The sequence below is a fragment of the Fusarium poae genome, chromosome 1 (genome assembly GCF_019609905.1).
Source record: "Fusarium poae strain DAOMC 252244 chromosome 1, whole genome shotgun sequence".
NCBI classification, from domain to species: domain Eukaryota; kingdom Fungi; phylum Ascomycota; class Sordariomycetes; order Hypocreales; family Nectriaceae; genus Fusarium; species Fusarium poae.
Window position 1 is genome coordinate 9,850,180 of NC_058399.1, and position 22,201 is coordinate 9,872,380.

A 22,201-nucleotide genomic window follows, 5' to 3' on the forward strand; every position below is an offset into this window, starting at 1 on the left:
CTTTCTGCTTCACGTTGTTGTTAGAAGAAGCATGCCTTCTGTGGCAAGTGCGCCCTGCCAATGTCATTGGACGATCTTGTAAGCGCTTCTGTTGCACAATACGTCAGCGGTCTAACTAAAATCCTATCAACCATGCCCGCTGATGTTTCATTCGTAGGTAAACAAACAATCGTACAGTGTTCAATAGGGCACAGATAACAACATGTATATAGCTTTCCGCGTAAATACACAATAACTTGTCGACTCATCATTTTTATGTGTTATCGATATCTCCATTCACGTTAATAGGACTTACTCGCAATCTGCGACCGTTGCACAATATGTTCCAAATCGGAATTTAATACCAATGGGCTCACGATGAGCATATCATAGTAGATGAATCCGTGATATAAGCTGAAAGTCAAAGAAGCTGCCTTAAGAAGTCATATCACAACTTCAACGACTATATGTCTGATAGAACACTCCTAAAGTGCCAGTCAATGAACATCTCATGCTACCGGGTAAGTGCATAGGTACACCATCCGGGAAGTGGGCAGTCCATATGATGTCCACTGGAGTATGGCTCAATGAGCCCTAGAATGCTCTACCTAGAGAATGAACCCTGTTCCAGTGCGACATACCCACCCCGTTGAGCTAACGAGAGTCAAAGTGCTTCCATGGTGCTGAGCTGTCGCAACATGGATAATGTCATCAACTGGTTTGTTTTATTTACCTGACCACTATCGATTTCACATTAGACTTCGAGGGATACCCATATCAATTATTTACCTGACCGGGCTCATTCACACCCTGCATCAGTTCACCTGCATACATTGTTTATCGCGAACCGCCACACACTCGTTTCCAATCATACTATCGACGCTAGATCAATGCGAATGTTTGCGATTCTTCATCGACTACTTTGGATACGCTAGACCCCTTGCGCAGACACCAACAACTCCCAAACAGCCAGCAACAACCCCTGTACGAAGCATATCAGGGTCTTGTCTGCCCTCGACAAAACAAGGGCCGATCCGATTTGTACCTCGGAGCTCTATGCTGCACAGGATCGAAAGCTTATAGTGCAATTGGCGAAATTAAACTTGCCGAAACCTTTGCACCATCTGGCTTCTGCCACCAACGTGTGAAGAGCTGTAACCACGGCTCCGGTATTGAACTTGCGACGAACATTTCGATCTGGACGATATAGTGGTCAGGACGGCCACTCGACGAATTTGCCATGCTTTCTTCCAACGGCGGAATTAGCTGGAAGGCTGCAAAGGCACACATGCCCCAGAGTAGGGCATTGCGCAGCACCTTGACACGATCTCGATTGCTCCTCATTCTGGGTTTAACTGGCATTGTGATGCTATTATACCGTAGTCTTCGAGCAACGCCTCCTGGGCCACAGAAGTACTTACCTTCATAGCTAGACTCCAGAAGATACATTGGCTGACAAACATACAGCGTTCGATGCTGGGGCCCGAATAAGTCACCCATGGAAATGACACCGAACGAACATGCTCTATGGAATGCGCACATGCAAACGCCCGTCCTCTTCAACCACCACAAGCCTCTTAAAGTCGACTCCCCCTCGATTCAGCATATCGATCTGAACCCGATTACCTCTACCCCCAAGGCTGTTGTTAGAAACGAACGGATACTGATCCTTACGCCTCTGAAGGACGCTGCTCCCTTTCTGAAGAACTACTTTAAGCTCATCGCCGAGCTCACATACCCGCACCGCCTGATTGATCTTGCCTTCTTGGTATCTGATTCGAGAGATGATACACTTGCCGTACTTGCTTCCGAGTTGGATCATCTGCAAAAACGAAAGGATGAGGTTCCATTCAACAGCATCACTATTATTGAAAAGAACTTTCATTTCCACCTTAGCCAAAACGCGGAACAGAGACATGGGTTCGAGGTGCAAGCGCCGCGTCGCAAAGCTATGGCTAAAGCGAGAAACTACTTGTTGGCCACAGCCTTGAAGCCGGAGCATTCGTGGGTGTACTGGCGTGATGTTGATATCGAAGAGGCGCCCAGACGTATCTTGGAAGACTTCATTGCTCATGACCGAGACATTCTTGTACCCAGTAAGTAGAACGAAGCCAAGTCTCCGAAAAAAATGGTGCTGACATCTTCAAGACATTTGGTTTCATAGATTCGAGAAGGGCGTTGACATTGAGGGTCGATGTAAGTGAATCGATTTGCTGGCAGCATTATTGAAAAGGTTGCTAATACTAGGTTGCAGTTGACTACAACTCGTGGATCGAGTCAGACAAGGGACGAAAACTCGCCAACAGCCTGCCGAAAGACACAATCATTGTGGAGGGCTACAAGGAGTTTGATACAGGACGTGAATATATGTGCAGAATGGGCGACTGGCGTGAAAACAAGGATGTTGAGCTTCAGCTTGATGGTATTGGCGGCGTCAACATCCTCGTCAAGGCAGACGTGCATCGATCAGGTGTGTGATTGGAAATGACATGGGCCATGAGCTCGCAACTGACATTATTTACAGGCATCAACTTTCCACCTTACGCTTTTGAGAACCAGGCGGAGACCGAAGGCTTTGCCAAAATGGCCAAACGAGCCGGCTACCAAGTCATTGGTCTTCCCAACTACATCGTTTGGCACTACGATACACAAGAAAAGGGCGGAAACCTATGAAGACAGCAGGCTTGAAGCTTGGTTTTTGAGCTGGTCTGTTACGAAGAGCCTCAGCTTGTCCTGTCTTTTTGGGACTATTTCAACTATATACGCAGACCCATGACGTTACGCCTGTTGACGCTTCCAACATTCGTGGAAGTGCTTTTGAAGCCAGCTCTCAGTTTGAGCATAGTACGCAACAAAAATATCATCAATGCTGTTACCCCGTTGCGCTTGATTCTGTCACGATCTATTACTACGCTATTGGACTTAATGGGATGGGTTGGAAAAAAAGCGATGCAGATTTTACGGCAATATTTGAACACTGGGTTCTGGTTACCCACTCGCCTGAAGATACAAGGTGCCATGAGCTTAATTTGTGTATAAAGAGCGAGGGAACACTGCCTTTAAAGAAACTGGTGGAGTTGAGGATGTGATTTGTGTATGCTGAAGCATTAATTTCTTATGGAAAGTGGGCAATTGATAATTGTCCTTCCAATACATTCATCTGCGAATAACCTCATGCTAAATGAATTCATGTCATGGGCGCTGCGTCGATAACTCGATACGAAGCCGGCCCTCCGCTTCAGCGATTGGCCATGTGAATATTGCGTCACATGGAACCCCCCATGTGCACCATGACCATGAGCGAAGGTCCTCGTTCTTACAGATGGTGGATACCCCCCCGCATTATGCAATTAAGAAGAAATGGCGGACAAGGTAGCGTGCCGTCATCACACAGGCAACGATAAGAGTTCAGCAGGCTACCTTTTAACATAATACTACCTAGGACGACAACACTGGCGACGACGATTTTAAACGAAGCATACCGAGTACCTCAACTCTCTCGCCTTTTATCAAACCCAAAAGCCCTGGATACTGTATAGGTGACGCTGTGAACCGTAACCCTCTTTCAGCCTGACCCCACTACCCGACACTGAGTCGAGACTCGCTACGCTATTTTCCTGCTTCAACAACATCAGACGAGACCGACTCTACAAGAGGAACAGGACGGGTGCTCCTCATCCTCATCTACTTTAATCCTTTCCCTCGTCAACCTTAGCGATCAACAACCGTAGACATGTGGGGTTGGTTCGGTGGCGCCGCGGCCCAGAAGCGCAAGGATACTCCCAAGAATGCGATCCTCGGTCTGCGAGCGCAGCTTGATATGCTGCAGAAGCGCGAGAGACATCTCCAGAACCAGATAGATGAGCAGGATGGTATCGCACGCAAGAACGTGAGCACAAACAAGAATGGTATGCGTTTATCTCAACGGGCAAGAGAATGCGGGGCAGAGATGCTGATCTAGATGATAGCGGCCAAGGCGGCCTTGAGGCGCAAGAAGACACATGAGCACTCGCTCGACCAAACCGTTTCGCAAATTGGTACTTTGGAGCAGCAGATCAACGCCATCGAGTCGGCCAACATCAACAAGGAGACACTGGCCGCCATGAGCGACGCCAACGCGGCAATGAAACATATTCACAAGGGTCTTACAGCGGATAAGGTGGACGCCATAATGTACGTGCTCGTTTTGTTTCTTGAAACTTCTTTTGGAAGCTGTGAATCTTGCTAATACCGCGTTACAGGGACGAGTTGCGAGAGCAAAACGCCATGAGCGACGAGATTGTCAACGCCATTACCCAAACCCCAATGGGCGACGCCATCGATGACGATGAGTTGGAGAACGAGCTGGATGAGCTACAACAGGAGCAGCTTGATGAGCAGATGCTCAAGACAGGCACCGTCCCTGTGTCGGATGCCGTGCATAAACTGCCCACGCCAGCTTCTGCAGAGCGTATGTATCCCGGTCATGTTGTAATTCTTCGAGAGACTAACGTGTTTTAGCTGTATCAAGCAAGAAGCAGGCTGTGGAGGAGGACGATGAGGAAGCTGAGCTTCGGAAACTACAGGCCGAGATGGCCATGTGAGGCTACCACTAGAGGATCGTGATGATTGCATAGCATTTAGTTGGTTGGAACCAAGGGTGAAACTACACTACCGGTAGCGTCTTTGTCCCAGACAAGAGACGGCTGGTCGGTGGTATTCTGAGTTTCCCATGCCCTGACGGATTTGTTGTTCTATTGTGGGTGTTATGTCGGCGTCGGCGTCTGCGGCTGTTGTTGACCCTTTTCGTTTAAGAAACCATTTCCATCTTTTGCCTAGGAATTTGGCTTTGGCATTGCTGTTGAACTTACAAAAGACATTGTTCATGATGATACGACCGAGACGTATGCATCGAGAGCTTTGTCTATGTCGTGGTTAACAAGCCTGCTTTAAGGGAGAGTTTAGATCTTCAGTGTGAATATATCCAGTCAAGTTTGAAAGTAAAGTGTTTCAAGGAAAGACACAAATGTTTGAGTACTTTAAGGAAAGATAGGCCATTGGCCATTTCAAACAGAGTCAATGAATGCTACACCGACCGTTCCAGAAGCAAGTCTTTAGCATGGTGAGGGATGGGACATGTGCATCGGAAATGATAGTAATGCTTGAATGCTTTGGTTAGTAAGACCTGAAGCGGACCAAGAGGAGGTGGGTCAAATCACTTAGAAGCTGAACGACTGAAACAAGGGCGGATTCTTTGGTCAGCCTCAACCCTGGTCTTGATTCCTCGCAACGAACCGAGATGTACAACTATATTGAACACGAAGTGACGCTAGATAAGTAGGTATATGTCTCTCTTCAGCCGACCTGTATGTGACCGTTTCAAAAAGAATTCGATGAGAGAAGTTCAGAAAGACCGGCTAACTGATTCCGAAACTAGCCAAGACCGGGATTACTGTATAGAGAGTAGAGTAATCACATCCTCCATCAACATTAACGTCAACCTGATCAATAAAGGTTGTCGATCTGCAATAGATGGCTTATACTACGTGCTGGGTATGTATGTAGGTCTGGCCTTGATCGAGGCTATAATCAGACCGTAATTGGACAGAGACAGTCTCACGTGATCAGTCACCATGTTTCCAGTTGGCTGGTTGGCTGTCCGTTGCTGACACCCAAAAGGACCCTCCCGCGTCTATCGGCGGTTCGGGAAACATCAACCAGTCATGTCACCACCTCTAACCGCCGCAACAAACATTATGGCCGTGGGGTCGAGTTTCGTATTGACCGATATGTCTTTCCAGTCAAAAAATAGCTCCTCGTGCAGCTTCTTTCGGATCCAGCCTTTTCCCTAATGACGCAGAGAGGATTCAAGAGGCCCGCTCCGGCGGCTCCACGACATCTGAGGAGCCCCGGAGCTGAATAGAAGGCTTGATCTTGCAGGACTTGCAGCGTCCCAACTTGGCTAGCAAGCGCTGGACTTTCTTTGCTGGTCTCACTGTCTCTTTGTCTAGGCCATGATGAGCTCTCGGGCGTGCTGTAGTAAAAAAAGACGGCGGCTGCTGAGAATGCAGTCTTCATATGTCCCCTTGTTCCCTACCTTATCCGTTCGATGTGACTGTGTTTCGCATTTCCCTTTTCTCTTTTCCTCTGTCATCTGTGATAGCTCGTACCAATTCACGCCTAATACCTCTTTGGTCTTTTTCTTTTCTTTGTTCTATCGTCACGACTGCTCATGAATACACTTCGTTGAGATGCTGGTCATCTCCTTTAATAGATACCCTTATTTATAGGTGAGTACTTTATTCAAGGTATGTAGTTCCGACCCAGGACTGATCTTTGAATCTTCAGATGTTTCGTTGTAGAATGGCCAACCGGCCATTTTCCTTCGTGCCTTCATGGTTGATATTTTGTGTTACCACCGTACTGGCGGCAACTAATATTCAAAACGAATTCTCCAGCTTCGTCCCCAGTTGTGCTGCCGAGTGTTTCGCTTCTTTCTTGAACATCAACTATGTCCTCGATACCTGCACAGGGAGACCGCTACTGGACTGTCTATGTCCTCGAAGAGGTGCATTGGGTTTCACTCTAGGTGAAGGTGCAATGCAATGTATATCAGCTGAACGATCCATTGGATTCTGTTCGACAGTTGAAGCGAGTGGTATGTCTTCTTTATCGCTTAGAACTCTACAAGAGTCACTTACACAAACCCAGAACGAGTCGTTGAGCGCGCGTATGCTATCTGTAATGGGAGACCGAATGCAGCACGCCCAACACATCTCACAATCACGGCAACGTTGGTTTTGGATCCTTCAGGAAGAGGAGTTGTAACTTTCCCTCCTGTGATCACATCGACTACTGCATTAAGCCTGGAGACCTCGAGTACTACACAGTCGCTACCAACAACCTTGGTGATTGATACATCATCGCCTCCTGTAATTCCAAGGCCAACGACGAGAACAAAGATTCGATCGACAACCAAGGAAGATGTCTCTACCGACTCACTAGACGAAACTACTTCTGCTACGGATATTATTTCGATTAGCGAGCCGCCGTTCACCAGATCTACAACTTTCGAAACCACAAAGTCTTCTTCCACTATCACTTCAGAGACCGAGACCACCACAGAGGTATCGGGCGGCGCTGGCGGTACGAGCAAAGACGATGAGAGTGACGATTCCGACAATCTCTCCACAGAGCAGATCGCTGGTATATCAGTAGGAGTTCTTGCCGCTGTTGGAGTGGCAGTGGGGGCTATTGTTCTGGCAAGATACTGTCGGCGAAGAAAGTATCCTCATATCAAGACTGGCTTTCTTCCTATGAGGGATACATGGGGTTATAAAGCAGATCGATCTGACAATGGCGGACACAACTCTTGGATGGTTCACCAACTTCGTCCCGATTTGGACCCTGGAACTCAAGCACCGCCACCTCCTGTGTACAACAGAGCGAATTCCAGGCCAGAGAATATTGGTGTTGCGTTATCGCCCCCTTCTTCGAACCGAAACACGGTGAATTCTTCTCCCCTCAGAAGACTATCGAAATTACTCCCTTCAAAGCCAACCTTGCCGCACACATCTTCTGAACCCACTAGCGAAAAGCCCCTACCTCCTATCAAGCCAGAATTGGAAGAGAATGGACAACCAGATCGAGGGGCGAGCCCTCAACTTCCGCAGCCAGCACTAACTGCTGCCGCTGTTGCTGCTTCACCACCTAGATCCCGACCAATGCCACCAAAGCTGCATATTCCTCCGGCTGAGATACCTGCGGGAGGAGCTCTGGGAACAAACAACCGTGAAAGCAACGTAACCGAGTTCGAAGAGGACCGTACGTCAATGTCTCCTAACAATGTCAATACACAGGTCTGGAGACCCCCACCAACGACTCCTCTATCAGCTACCACCTACTATGTTGCTGATCAGTACGGTAACTGGATTCTTGGTAATCCAAAACGTGCCTCTGTGATAGCGCGAGGGTCACAGGATTCCAATGGATATCAGGGAGGCGCCCTAAAGCCAGTATCAAAAGATGATAACAGCGCTCTTGGCAACATGGGACAAGCCAGTGCCCGAACACTTGCTCCTCCAGCAGAGATTGTTCCTGCAAATGCCCAGAACAAGCCGTACGGACCGCGCTCACAGTACTCTTCACCCTTCTTCTCATCACAATCTCACCCGCCACGCAGTGCTTCTTCTCGTCGCTCGCTTACCAGGCCATTGGCTCGCCCACGTGAAGATTCCAATAGTAGTAGTGCCACAACCATTACTACATCAACCGAGTCTTCTACGAGCATCCCATCCGTGACACTTGAGCAGCAAGTCAGCCTCTCTCCCGTTGCCGAGTCTCCTCAATCTGTGCGAGCTCGCCAGCAGCAGCAACAACAGCAGCCTCAGATACCGCCCCGAGATCCTCGGCGGGCGAGCCAGATGGGCAACCCGGGTGATAATGTCCATGCAAGATTGGCCCCTCCTTCGCGGCAGATATTCTACAGTCCTCCTGGTCAGCCAAGTCCAACCTTGGGTATGATGCAACCCCCTTCTGCATACAACTCTGCACGACAGCAGCCGGGTCCCCAGGACACTCAAACTATCTCGAATACAGGACTCGAGACAACTTCTCCAACAATGCGTATCGTTGAACCATCTCCTGAGCCAGAGGATACCACCGCAGAGCTACCCGCTGTCAACCCAGACCAGATTCGGGCCTCTCCCTTTTACTTCAACCCGCCGTACCCTCAACCTCTCCAAGCTCGTCAACAGCCACAATCACAACACCGTCGTTCTGCTTCAGGATCTCAACCTCAAACATACCGACCTTATCAAAGGCCCCCTTCTTTTCAACCATCTCCCCGTGAGCAACAAGCAGCTTGGCAGCCTATCCAGCGCCTGCACTCTCATCACCACCCCCAACAACGTCACCAACATCAGCAGCAGCAGGGGCAGCACAACGTGTGGCATCCCACACACCGAAACCCTCAATCGTACCAATCTTCCCAACAGCAACCTCTGCAACCATACCAGCGTCCACCGCATTCAAACATCTACCTACAACAACCTCATATGTACGAATCATTCCAAACACGACAAAATCAACAGCCCCAACCCCAAAGACAAGGAGGCTACCAATCATTTCAACCGTATTCTGCACCACAACAGACCCAAATCCATCCTTCGCAGTATCAAAACTACCGTCCTCCTCACCCAACAACCACGCCACTTGCACACTCTGGGAGCCAGGATTCACTTCTTTCCAAGCGTGTCGGTTCGGATCGCGCTGCTGATATGACAATCGGCATAGATCCCGCCAGTAAATCAAAGTGGAATCGTGACGACCAAAACAAGACACCTCCAAGCTATCCTATGTCACCTCATTGGAAGCCAACATTAACGCCTACGCGACGAGGAGACGACCTAGTTCTGAATGTGCAGTAAGAAAGGAATCTTTCGCATATACCAACACATGACTCACCATTTTCTTTATCTTATGAAGCTAAAATAAATTCCCTCTTGTATAATAGTATTGAAATTTCGGAGACATAATGAGCATTAGCCATAGACTGGGAGAAAAAGGCAACAAGACTGCACACAGGTTATTAGGGCAGACATACTTGTATACACTACACTACCTTAGACGTTCATTCTAATTTTACTAGGTTATCCTATACCAACTTCTGTGCTCTCAATTTGCCTCAGACATCCTTCCGGGAGCTGCTTGCCGCCGCTTGATTCTCAACTTTGTCCTCCTCTTTGATCACTTGACCCATCACGCAGTCCCTTTCAGCAAACTGTCGTGGCTGCTGAGATGACTCGCTTGTTGTCCCGATAGGATCAAACGTATCCAACTCTAGGTCATGGAAAGTTTGTTCACTGCTTCTGCTTTGGTTGCTGCGTCGCAGGCGGCTTCCATGTCTTCTCAAACTTCCTCGCCTGAAAAATCCCTGGGCATTCTGTCGCATATCGTCAACATGGGTTTCTAAAGCAGCATCCAAAGCCTCCAGTCCATGATCTAGTGTTTCACGGTTGATATGTACACCTGAATCTATGAGCCTGTTTCTCCTTCGAATGTCTTCCCATCTTGTCAAGTTCCCCATTTCGAGAACATTCATCCGACGGTTTTTGCCCATTGGGTTGCCCGTCATTGCAGGTCTCCAAGCGTGATCCTCCTCTATTAAAGCACGTATGTCGTTGGGCATAGTGGCCCGGCGTTTGGAAGATTGTCGCCGAGCCTGAGTCAGCTTCTCCATCTCTTCGGACTTTGATCGAGGTATGATGAGTACATTCTTGAACCTGATGAGTACGAGTAGTAACAGGACAGTCAACAAGAAGAGGATGCCCGCAACGACGGTTGTTGCGACTTGTTGCCCAAGCTTTCGGGTCACATGACCGCCTAGAGCAGTTGAGCCTGCTGCTAGGATATATGAGAGGGAGTGTATTACAGCAAAACCTGCAGTTATTCTTGGAAAAGACGAGTAGTTGGTCCTCCGATGGTCTTGGCCCGATAGATCACGGTGGTGACCAATCATGCCTGGAGATAGGTCTGACGTATCGAACGTTTCCATGATGAGGCCATTGCATTCAGAAATTGCAAGACACGACAAGAAGCCCATACATAGAGCAAAGAAAGCTGGCACAATAGAACTGATCGGTGGACCAGAAGAGACTGCAGCATAACAGGCAGCACCGATGGGCAAAGATATCGTGAAGATGGCTCGTCGGATGAGATGCGATGACCATGCAACCTTTTTGCCGATAGTCTCTCGATTTGACTTGCCTTCTCGACGGCGAGACCTCGAGAAAATACTGGCCTTTTGAAAAGGGATTGCAAGCAGAGCGCCGACAGCCACGGCGACGACATGGAGACCTACGTATGGTGATCGCAAGCGGTAGAACCGAGAAACAAGTGAGCCCATCAAGATGATGACAAGGACAATCTGCGCATATATCCAGGAGACGTAAATCGCCATGACGGCAAAACCTGGTTGCTCAAGCATCTCCAGGGATAAGCGAACCCCATGATATGCCTCCTGACCCCACCACTTGGGACCTGTCTTGACTCGATGCATCATGACTTCTCCTCGGGCTAAACGGCGTGAAATGCTCCCTCCGGTTCGGACTTCTGCAATGGATCTTCGGAATGCAGACCTTCGTACTTCAGGGCATATTACATTTAGGATCAACACCACGGCAATCAATATGATGCTGACATAGAATCCCCAGGCCGGGGGATGCCTGTCAATAATGGCGGCACCGATGAGAAATCCAACACCGAGGGATCCGATCCAACACCAGGTCCAGATTCCAAGCCAAATACCCATACCACCCCCATGTCTCCTCGCGTCAAACTGGTCAACGATCTCTTGATGGGGGTGTCTACACATCAGGGATGCCCCAAACAGGTCTGTCAGAACTGAGTGAAAGTTCATGCTGGCAAACCCCAATGAGCCACCCATTAGCGTACGACAGACCAAAAGCATAGCCCGCCAGTAGGTCGTGTTGGTCAATCTTTGATTACTGACAGCGATGGCTTGGGGGAAAAGTAAAGGCATTGCAATGATGAGGCTGGACATGATGTATGGTTTTCGACCGTGAAGTAGAGGCAATGGCCAGAAAAAGAACGAAGGCAAAGCGAGAGCCAAGAAACAGCCAGTGTTGCCATGAACAGCAACATGCGATTGATCCACGATATAGTATTGGATTGAAGGCACCAGACCCGTATAGATTCCAAGGAGTACCCCAATGAGGGCTGTACTCAAGCAAGCGATAGAAGCAACAGAACGCTTCCGAACAGGTGACCAGTCTCTCGCAATTGGCTGCCTTATGTATGACTTTGGAAGATTAAATCCGCGTGTATCACGTAGACTGACATGTGATCTCTTTCGTAGGTTAATCCCATGTTCATAGTGTAACCTCCTACCAGAAATGCCGTGATCTGGCAGGGCATCCTGTCCGGTTCCGCTTCCAACGCCCGATGGGAGGCTGATGGATGAAGCACACTTTTGAATTTTGTGTTCAGTGTCTTGTCTCTTGGCGTCAGGTTTGAGAGAAATAACAGTGTTGAGGAGATCCTCTAGTGTAATAGATTTGCGTTTGGGTCCTGTCTTTGCTGCGTTACTGGGTGACCGAGATGAAATACTACGCGGTGTTTGCCTTGAGAAGCTTTCCTCGCGCGTACGGTCGATGTGGGTTCTTGACCGAAGCTCCTGATACGTTCCCGAATAACTCTCGACGATATCAGCTAAGCGTGGACGCATCGGAACGGCTGTGTAAGTGGCAGCACGTCTATATTGTGGCTTCCCATGGCGGTTTTGACTATCTTCGTATTCTGTAACCACTTCGGTGTTTTCTTGGGTGGCAGGGGATGTGTTCGGCTCAGCAAGCAGATCGAATTGCCCTACTTCGGAAAGAGGACTTTGGTCGTCGTGAATCGCAGTCTCTGACCGGTCTGCTGCCTCTAATGCAAGTGAGAGGGCCTCGTCAACAAGCCTTTCGAGATCACTGAAAGTACGGTCGAACAAAAGGCCATCAGCACGATGATCTGGCTCACCAGGTAAGGGAGACCAAGATGATAGCTTATGCGGAACTTGACTGCTCGGCAGTACGGGTTCAGACGGACGTCTATCATCAGCTCTAACCAACTTTGTTCGAAATAATATCCCTGGAAGCATGGGATCGAGAGATCCGCTTAGCTGTGACAAACGTTTTAGCCAGTTGGTTTTCCATAAATAATTCATCATCGACCCCAAAGATCGGCTTCGGCCTGATGGTTGCGCATATACGATCGGCGGTTCACAGTCTTCAACTGATGAGGATATTTGCGCATCCGAGTCGCGGAGATTATCGTGGCAGTCGTGCGGATTGTCCAGCTGGACTTCTGGTATTCCGACAATGAGTGATTGGTTTTCAGCGCATACTCCTGTTTTAGCTTCCTGGCTACCAGGACTTATGGAGGCTGGTTGAGTGTTAGAACATGAGCAAAATGGATCTCCAGCATGGTCACAGAAGTAATCCAACTGACTAGATCTTCTGTGGAGTCGAGTCTCATCATCCTTAGGAGAATGTCGAGAAAGAATGGGCCGAAAATTCCAAGATGGGAGCCCGTCAGCATGACCTTGAGTGTCTGTGTGAGGGACTGGTTGTTCTTGATCCTCTTGGTTCAAGTCTTCCACCAGAAGAGTGCCAGATTTCTAATCCTCGTCTGAGTTGACATTGCCTACGTCAAGTGGTGTTTGGTTTGGCAATGGTTGGATTCGTGTCTCATCCTGTAATCCTATACGCACACTATCCGTGGCAGTTTCATTTTTAGATGAAGAGGGCTTGTGGTGTGTAAGACCAGATAAAGGGCTGAGCACCTCGATCGATGTCGTACTCGACATACCCAAGATAGGTTTCGAGAAGATCGAAGTAGATTGTTCTTTAATAGCAATAGTGCTGTCGATCTGGGATGGTTTGTGAAGTAGTTGTTGAGATGTGATACGTTCCCCCTTATCCTGCTTTCTTGGAATGTCCACGGATGGCCGTCCACTGGGAGGAGGCGTGTGATCGAAATCGTCGACTCTGGCTACGGCTTGTCCTTGAGACTCTCTATGAGGCAGAAGGCCACGAGTGTGGCCAATAATTGTGGAAAACATTGCAGAGTCTTGGATATCGTTTTCGGATGAAGGAAATGTCGATGGCGAGTTGTGAGTAGCAGGGGCGAGATTGCCCGTCGATAAATCAGACCCGCCGTTCTGGAGATCTTGTTCCAACAAAGGTTGCGGAGAAGCGGGATTATCAATAGAAACAGTTTTGGCTAAAGCTTGAATGGCCTGGGTGGATGAAGTGTTAGATCGAGACAAACGAGCATCGGACATGAGGATGTTCCCAACAGTAGGTGCGCGAGAAACAGTATGAATATTGTTTATTGTAGTAAAGGAGGGAAATGCTAGGTAGGATATAGTCCTGGCGGGAAGAGGAGAAAGATGAGAGGCCCGATGGAGAGTATTGTGATGGTGATGAAGGTTTACAGAATACGAATGTTGCGATAACGTCCTTAGTGGGCGTTGTTGATGGCAATTGGTAGCAGGCAGGTGCTTTCCCTGAGTCCGTGTGATATCATAACACTTGCTCTTTCAGTTATCCTTGCCTGGAAGTCACAGTCGTAGTTCACTTAGCAGGAGCGAGCAGGTCTACCTACCGGGTAATTTCTTAGTCTAGACTCATGATCAACATGACAATGTGGGAACCTCGTTTATACTGGAACCTGACTCGCAAGGCAGAAGATGACATGAACTCAATAGTACAATGTTGATCACTTTCAACCATGAAACCTAGATCCTGGGTTTCAACAATACGTCGCTTATTCACACCCTGGACTTACCCACAGCATAAGCGCAGCCGCGTTCGCTACCCCTAACGTGCCTAGGCGAGACATCCCTGTCGGTTCGGTACAAAAACGCCTTGAGCTCTCCACTACACGTCATACCCCTGCATATAAACTGTCCGACACGGCACCTACATGGATCGTTGAGCCTAATTCCTGGAGAGTTCGCCACTGCCCAACCTACTACATACCTACCTTAGTAGGTACTTCCCTACCTGTCCACAGGATCCTGTCAGCACGGGACCCAGCGGAGACTCGGTCCATTTCTTAGTATGCCGAGTGCCGCATTCCATCACTGTAACATCGACCAAATTGCCGTTACATAGTAAGGCCTTTCGGTATGCTCACCTCAGCTGTACGGACGAATCAGTTTCTTAAATCGCCAGACGCAAGCTTCAGGCAACGGTTCCCCTATGTCAGCTTGGTGAGTTTAGAGGGGTGAGCTGATGTTAAACCGGCCAATTATAGTGATGAATTAGAGTTCCCCTTGGACACTGCATATCCTGTCAAACGTCGTAAAATGTTGTTGTTTTTGGATTGTTACATCCGAGAACTTGGGCAACGAACAACTTCCTCCCATGCTGTATAACAAATATTATAACAGTGATATTACGAAGTCCTATTCTGATTTCGTGATTTGACTCTTGCTGCCGTTACACATCCATACACCGCATGTCATCCACATCTGGACTAAATTAACCCCCTCGATGTTCTAACGGCTCGACGGATCATCTCACACCGTCGAATAGTTCCTTGCAGCGCGCCAGTGCGCCTAATCGCGCCCCGTCCGCTAATCATAGCAGCTTTCAGCCATCCTTGTCAGCTGCGCCAAAAAAAGTTTCCTTAGTAAATCAACCGAAATCCTTTTCAGCAAGGTTTCACATCATATGATATGATTGGCCTAACACACCCATCTCTTTCGCGTGGCTCGATCTGGTAATTTGCTAGGATGTATAGCCTAATAATAGGTCATCGACGCTATCTCGCCTAGCCATTGGCTTAGACAATGCCGGAGCTGATTGTTGCGACTGCAAGGCTGTAAACCAGACTAGTTCTATCTTGTAAGTGTTTTTAGACTTGTCTGCCTTGTGGCTGCGATACTCGAAGTTCGGTTGCTTGACGAGGCCTCCGCGAATTTATCCGAAGAATGAAAGTTATCCAAAGGTTCAACGTTTTACAGATTTCCAAAACCGCAGTAGGAGTTTCTCAGATGTGTTAGTTTCACCAGGCTTTTTGATGTCTACCTTAGCACCTGCTAGGTACCCACCTGCAACTCCCTTGTATCTAGGACTGTGATTAGGACTATAACGATATCGGACTTGATCAGTTCTGTAGATATTATCACGGAGATATAGGGAAGTGGAGATAGTGTGATAACTTGAAGAAAATGAGAAGAGTGTTGATTCTATTTGCTATATCATAATGAACGCGCTGCGTTTCCAACTGTATTGCCTGCCATATGGTTAGGAATCCAGTCCCCAGGTCGACACATAACAGCGGTGACTGTTACAGTTGATGTGTTGTGATAGAACAAGAGTTTGATCAGCATCGAGCTCAAAACAAGACAGAATAATGGCCAGCCATCCGTTGTCTATACCAAACGCTAAGTTCGTACAGGCCCGCTATTTCAAATGCAGTCCGTCATAAAAATCCCTGAGACCCTAGAGTGGACCGTGTTTTGTCAAAAAGGACGGTCCAAGAAGAAGAGAAAGTTGATAAAGGTGAGTAGAAAAAACAGAACCAAAAAAGAAAGAATCAAAGTTGCAGTCCAAGCGCATAGGGCCATTACCTGTAATGCCACTGCTTTTCCACGCCCAAGAGTAAAATCGTCGCCATCTAAAAGTGCCGTGAGGCTCACAGCAAATGCTGTACCAGAAATGTAACCCCGTGTTGTATACCCTGACTGGTCCTCAGCCAAGTGAAAATGAAGTGGTACCAAAACAAACCCCCCGCTATGAAAAAGACAATAATTAGGCGCCATCGAAAATGTGAGATGATGTGTTTTTTTTTTTCTTTCTGGTTGTCGACGAATGCCCGATCCGACGAGCAAATGGCGAACGTTTGAGATGCCCATGGACAAGGCCGTGAGGAAGAATCATGTCTCATTACCAAATCTTCAGCAACGTTTTGGTATCCTCTTAATGTAATGAGTAGTCGATAAGACACTAGTGAACACCATAGATGTAGCGAAAATGCCCTGCCAACAGAGAGGAGAGCTGTGATGGGTTGAGCGAGATCAGGTAGGTGACCCAATCGTCGAACTTGAACAGAATCAGTTGTGGAGAGTGAGAACTCATTGTAGTAGACACGATTGTTCATCGATAGCTCCTTGAGCTTGAGTAGCCACTGTGGTAGCCGCTGTCGGAGTAGCTGTGCGGTGATGCGTACTGGGCGCCGTGGCTCGCGTGTGCTGAGCAGAGATAACCGACGAGTATCGTTCGCTGCTGGATAGAATGGCCGGGGCGACCATATGATGCGCAGCGGTCGATAGCGTGTGTGTAGTAAGGGCATTTGCATCCCGAATACAGTTCGACAAGTTGATAACACATGGTTGCAGTGTTGGGCCGGAAGTTGTTGGCCAGGTGTCGATACAAGGATGTAAGAGGTTGTAGATGGCTCAGTTAAAGGTCTCAAAGTGTTTGGACCAACCGATTTGTAGGTTCGTCGAGGTGAGCAGATCGTTGGTCGTAATAAAGGTAGAGAGTAAAGCACAAGAAGGATGAAGTTTGTGAACGAGACAGCCGGTATCAATGGAGAGGTGCTTGCTTTATGAATGTCGTGAATAAATAGATAGGAAGTGAGAATAAGAACATTGGCTTCATAAGAGGCATCGCAGCCTTATAGGCCTGCTTGTAGCCTGGAGGAGAGCGTCGAAGCTCATAGCGACACTCCCCGATATGAAGGGCCGCTCCAAAGAAGCACTCCCTCACAAAAGACCAGCAGGATGTGCGGCAAGGCACCAGTGACGCCAGAGACGCCAGTCAGAGTGCGTGAGAGGGATAGCCGCAAGTTCAGTCAGACTGTCTTAACAGGTGACAAAGGCTGAGGCGCGTCTATTGCAGGCATGGAATAACTAGTGCAGACCCACAACCACCAAAGATGCCTTGGACCTGGAGGGGGGAGGGGGGGTTGGATGGATCTTTGAGATTGGGGGCTTTCTTGTCTCGGAGGCTATGGCTCTTTAGGACTTTGTGTGTCAGTTTCCCTGTGCCCTGGTTCATTCTGCGCTATCGGGTGTTGCTTGTCCCGAAATATCAAGCATCGTAAACATAGACTATTTTTTGTTTTGTTTCTTTTGAGTGAGACTGCAAGAGTACGCACGGGCTTGTTCTCAAGGCGCAGCGCAACTTGTGTAGGATCAATGAGCCTGGGTACCCGTACCGCACCGTACCGTGTCAACAGGGCAAGGGACCAATTGAGACCGGTGGCAGGGGTGAAATTGAGTCCTGTAGGTACAGACACCATGTGTAAGGAAAAGGCGGCGACCGATTCTCAGTCTTTCCACAGGAAACTGTTCCGCTCCCGTTCGATATTGAGCGGGCTCGGCGTGAAGAGTCATCTCACTCATCCATTGGTCTGGGACAGGGAGGTTGAATTGACCTGCAGCAGGGCTGAAGGGGAGGGTTACAGGGCCTAGAAGTGATGTGATGCAATAGCGACAGTTGAAATTTATTAGATTCCACTGTATTCCACTGTAGAGTAGTAGGTAGGTATGGCACACTACCGTCATGTCAATATGCATGTAAGAAATAATATGGGACGTCGTCTTTTCTTCCTGGCCGAGGGTGTCCGCAAAGAACTTGCCCGTACCTGTAGCGTAACGAGTAGAGAAATAAAACACCATTGATCAGTTTGATACGAGAAGGCAGACTTATGACGTCAATTCGATATGGTTAGAAGGAATTGAATAGGGAAGCAATTGAAGTTCTAGACTCTGGGTACCAAGTGATGGAAGGGCGCACAAGGCGTGTTGCTACCTACTGATGGTACTGTAATAACGGGTTTTGTAAGTCTACTGAAGCCTAGCATCAATGAAAGAACTCCATAATAACTACAACCTGCATCATGGAGAAAATCAAAATAGCGTCAAAAAATAGGGACTTTGGAAAGTTAGTCATTCAAGGCAATGGTTCGCCCGGCTCCTGCCCGTTGCAAATCGAGCGCTAGTGACACCTGCCGAGTTGCAGGAACGAAACCTTGCACATGTGCCTCCACTGAGGCAGGCAGATCAGGCAGAGCTCAACTCTTTTCTCGCATTGCCGCTCTTGAATGAGTAACAATCTTCAATCCTCTCTCTTTCTTTTCTCCATCGTGCGCAATACGATGGGACTTTGAAACAGAGTGACTGACATGACAGCAGAAGCCCAGCCACAGGCCAAGGACTGATGCCTGGATTGCCTTTCCGGTACGAGAGATCAGCTGGGCAGGTAGGTATTTGCTTATTTCTCCAAAGATTCTTTGATTTAAAGAGAAAAAACACCGGATCGGGATATTCAAATCTCACATTACCAATATGTTTCAACGTCACTCTCAGCACCGTTTCTCTGCGCCGACCCTAGTCGCTCGGCACTTATGGTGGTGGTGGGTGAACCACGATGGAGGGATTGGAGATGTTTGGGTGGCCTTTCTGCGGCCAGTCGTCCCGGTGCTGGGGCACTGGAGTAGCTTGAATCTACTAAGACTCTGTAGGGGTTACCTACCCCCTGGAATCTGATTCGGTTTCTTGTTTCTTGTTTCACGCCCAGCCAATTCTGCAGTTGGGACAAGCCACGACCCGAATTTAGAGTCATGAAGCTACCGGCAAGCGAGCCCAGAATCGCAGGGGTCAATCATCTCAACTCTTGCTTCTGTTATCCGTCAATCACTACAGCATGACACTACATCATTGTGAATTCTGTGATATCAGAGCGACGGCCAAGCATCCTTTGACCATGGCAGACAATCGATCCGGTTCAACACTGAGTTATTGACATGCTGAATTCCTATTTACATACCTCTCAAAGACGAGGTATACCAGCCATTCTACACATACAACTCTTCCAGTGCTGCCTGCCAACTGCAAAATACCGGAAACAGACCAATTCGGGGACCACATTTCGTAAGCGTCTCCCACAAACACCCCAGCACCATGCTGACACCTTTAGCAACTGGATCCCCTGTCAATCGTAAGGCTGTGTCTGCATCAACCCCCAGTCTTGGCAATGCTTGCTCTCTCACCTTGCTTGCTCGCCGACTTCACCGTTCTTGCTAAACAGCGGGTGTATTTCTATGCGTTCGTGCTGTATCAGCCATCCAGATTGGTTGTTTAGTACGTCAAGGTTTGGGAAGTTTATTTGCAGTTTGCTCTCATTTGAGCCCCCCGAAGAACCAACTAACAGATGAACAAATTCGTTCATGGGAAGAGGTTTTGCTTTTCGTAACCTGTCACGATGTGCCCAATTATACCAGGTCTCTTGTGGCTTCCGTCCACAACCGGGACGGTGGAAATTGGCAGTACACCAATCAGGCCTGTCGCATGGCGTCCCGGTGCAACTGATATGCAGCACTACCTCAGCCCTGGAATATTCTCGGGCATTATACCAGGGTTATCAGTGCGTACTGGGAAATAACTCCATATCTTGGGGTGCGAAACCATCCGGTCTTGCATGCTGAATACTCTAAGGGGGGGAAACAAAACTTCGTACGTCCGACACCTAAATTCGCCCTACCAGCACCCAGCCAGGTGGGTCGCAAAAAAATAGGGAATATGATACTGCAATTTGTATGTGTTGGAGTCAGATTACAGTGTACTGAGATTCCCGGTTTTTTTGCAACCCACCTGCCAGCGTCTTATTCCCCCCTCAGGATACTCCATCCAGCATGTCTTCTTCTGTTCCACACACAGTATTCTGACATACCTAAGTGAGATTGCTGGGAAGCTGCCGAGACTTTTCCTATGTACTCCTTGCATTACATCTTACTTGAGAAGACATTCCTATTGGAACGGGGCACAGAGTTATCCGCCGCTGCAAATAGGAAGTCTGACACCTGACTGCCTGAAAAGGGTGTATACCTCACGTGAGCTCTGACAATCAATTTGCTGACAACGAGGCCTCACACAAGAACAAGCCTTCTAAATTGAGATCCTAACGACTCAAAGCTACCAGAACAATCCGTGGAAAGGAAGGGATAACACATGTTGTAAAGTCGCACAACGTTTTGCATCAGGTTTGTTTCAAGTACGTACACTTCTGCTGTGCCTGGGAATCCTTATTGCTGCAAATTGCTTGTTGCGCTTTTGAGTACAATCAACATATGATCGAATGTCTCACTGTACCCCCACACTGACAAACAGTTGCCGTTCACATGTCTTGCCATAGACACCACTCTATGACAACAGATATCCAATTGGCTTAGACATAACCAATTACCCCTAATTGGGAATCATGTCTCAGGTACGTTTCGATCCTGCTTGTCGTCTATCTGGTGTCCCTTGTCTGTTGTTGGTATCATGGGCCGACCGTTCGGTAAAGTAGCAAAAATAGCAATGTCATTCATCAGCTAAGTCGTAATGAGCTAATGCATACGACAGTAAGGAGTTTCTTATGAGATTGAAACAAAGAGTCATATCTGAACAGGCATCAAGCAACCCCCTGTTGAAGTCAGTATGCAGGAAGGAAAAGCCAGTGACTGGTTGGCCAAGGTCCAGTAAACATCGATACCGAAGGCTCGGGGAAATCACGCGAGAGCACAAACGAACGTTGGATACCCCCATTAGTTCACAGCAACAGTCATTTGTGCCTTTTCTGCCTAAAGAATGCCATTACCATACAGGCCATCAACTTATTGGAAAGCTTTCCGTCTCGTCTGGTGATCAAGTGTTACTACACTATGTTCGTCACATCGTACTTCCTCACCCACCTTTACCAAATTACAATTTCTCATAATGGCCTCGACAACTTACTGCTGCCATGATGGAGGGTTCAATGACCTCACGCATCTGTTCCACAATGATAATGACCCTTCAGCCTTGCGCGGAACCTATTGAACAACCCTGTCGTCTATGGGGAACGGGTCAGTGCCCCTGCTCATCCGGCGGCGGCGCCCAATAATCGGAGCCCGGAGAGGGAAAGCCACTGCATGCCCCACTGGCTGCGCCTCCCGCCGTGGCTTGCTCCCCGGAGTCGCCGGCGGACAAACTTGACTTACATGATGCTTTTCCGGCCATATCATGACAACTTCCAATCCTCATCTGTGCTATTGCAGAAGCTATCTTACACCCAGACAGATTCCATACTGTACTTGTCGCGGGCAGATACAAGGCGTCCAGATGCTCCACTCTCGCGCTTCTCTTCCTATTCTTATTCTGGACACTTGCCCTGGGCATCAGTCTGCCTTGGATCAATAGACCAAACCATGCCAGGTACACATGCAGTCGTCTGAAAGTATTACACACGGATGTAAGGTCCCATATTCGGACAGATCCCGTTGCTAATCTTGTCATGAGCAAACCCCTACATTCTGCATCTGCCAATCATGATGCCTGTCACTCTTTCTGACTGTCATATTTCCCACTTTCTGGGACTCAGAACCACGGGTTGAGAAACCTAGTTCCCTGGCCCATCATCTGAATTGTTTGACGCCGCGGCTGTCTATCGATGCAGTCACAACCTCTCCCCACTGCCTCTGTCACCATCCAAAGAAAGATGTCGCCGCTTACAGTTAGCAGAGGATCAACCGTTACAGAAACTCCCTACCACAGCGTTGCCGCCGAGTTTCATATCTCTCAGTCTGACTCTTGGTGCTGCCATGAGCCTCGGCACGGTCCATGATCTCTCCGACATCACGGGGCGTAAGGCTGATCCGTATTCACAGCGATGTTTCTCGAAATTGCACCATCCTTCGAGCA

At 48.4% G+C, this 22,201-nt stretch overlaps 4 protein-coding genes across 4 annotated transcripts; 3 read left to right on the top strand and 1 right to left on the bottom strand.

Moving 5' to 3' along the window:
* Positions 1-1,219: 1,219 nt before the first annotated feature.
* FPOAC1_003174 (uncharacterized protein) lies at positions 1,220-2,652 on the top strand (the record flags this gene model as incomplete). Its single annotated transcript, XM_044847745.1, has 5 exons — positions 1,220-1,392; positions 1,447-2,075; positions 2,128-2,175; positions 2,234-2,449; positions 2,504-2,652. 5 exons carry the CDS (start codon positions 1,220-1,222, stop codon positions 2,650-2,652), a joined length of 1,215 nt encoding a protein of 404 aa, XP_044713661.1.
* Positions 2,653-3,712: 1,060 nt separating this feature from the next.
* On the top strand, positions 3,713-4,562 carry SNF7 (ESCRT-III subunit protein snf7; the record flags this gene model as incomplete). Its single annotated transcript, XM_044847746.1, has 4 exons — positions 3,713-3,887; positions 3,948-4,152; positions 4,221-4,429; positions 4,480-4,562. 4 exons carry the CDS (start codon positions 3,713-3,715, stop codon positions 4,560-4,562), a joined length of 672 nt encoding a protein of 223 aa, XP_044713662.1.
* Positions 4,563-6,558: 1,996 nt separating this feature from the next.
* Positions 6,559-9,386, top strand: FPOAC1_003176 (uncharacterized protein; the record flags this gene model as incomplete). The annotated part of the gene is made up of 2 exons (XM_044847747.1): positions 6,559-6,616; positions 6,670-9,386. 2 exons carry the CDS (start codon positions 6,559-6,561, stop codon positions 9,384-9,386), a joined length of 2,775 nt encoding a protein of 924 aa, XP_044713663.1.
* Positions 9,387-9,643: 257 nt separating this feature from the next.
* FPOAC1_003177 (uncharacterized protein) lies at positions 9,644-16,830 on the bottom strand (the record flags this gene model as incomplete). Its single annotated transcript, XM_044847748.1, has 4 exons — positions 9,644-12,903; positions 12,970-13,138; positions 13,169-13,759; positions 16,423-16,830. The coding sequence occupies 4 exons, from the start codon at positions 16,828-16,830 to the stop codon at positions 9,644-9,646; spliced, it is 4,428 nt and encodes a 1,475-aa protein (XP_044713664.1).
* Between the last annotated feature and the right edge of the window lie 5,371 nt (positions 16,831-22,201).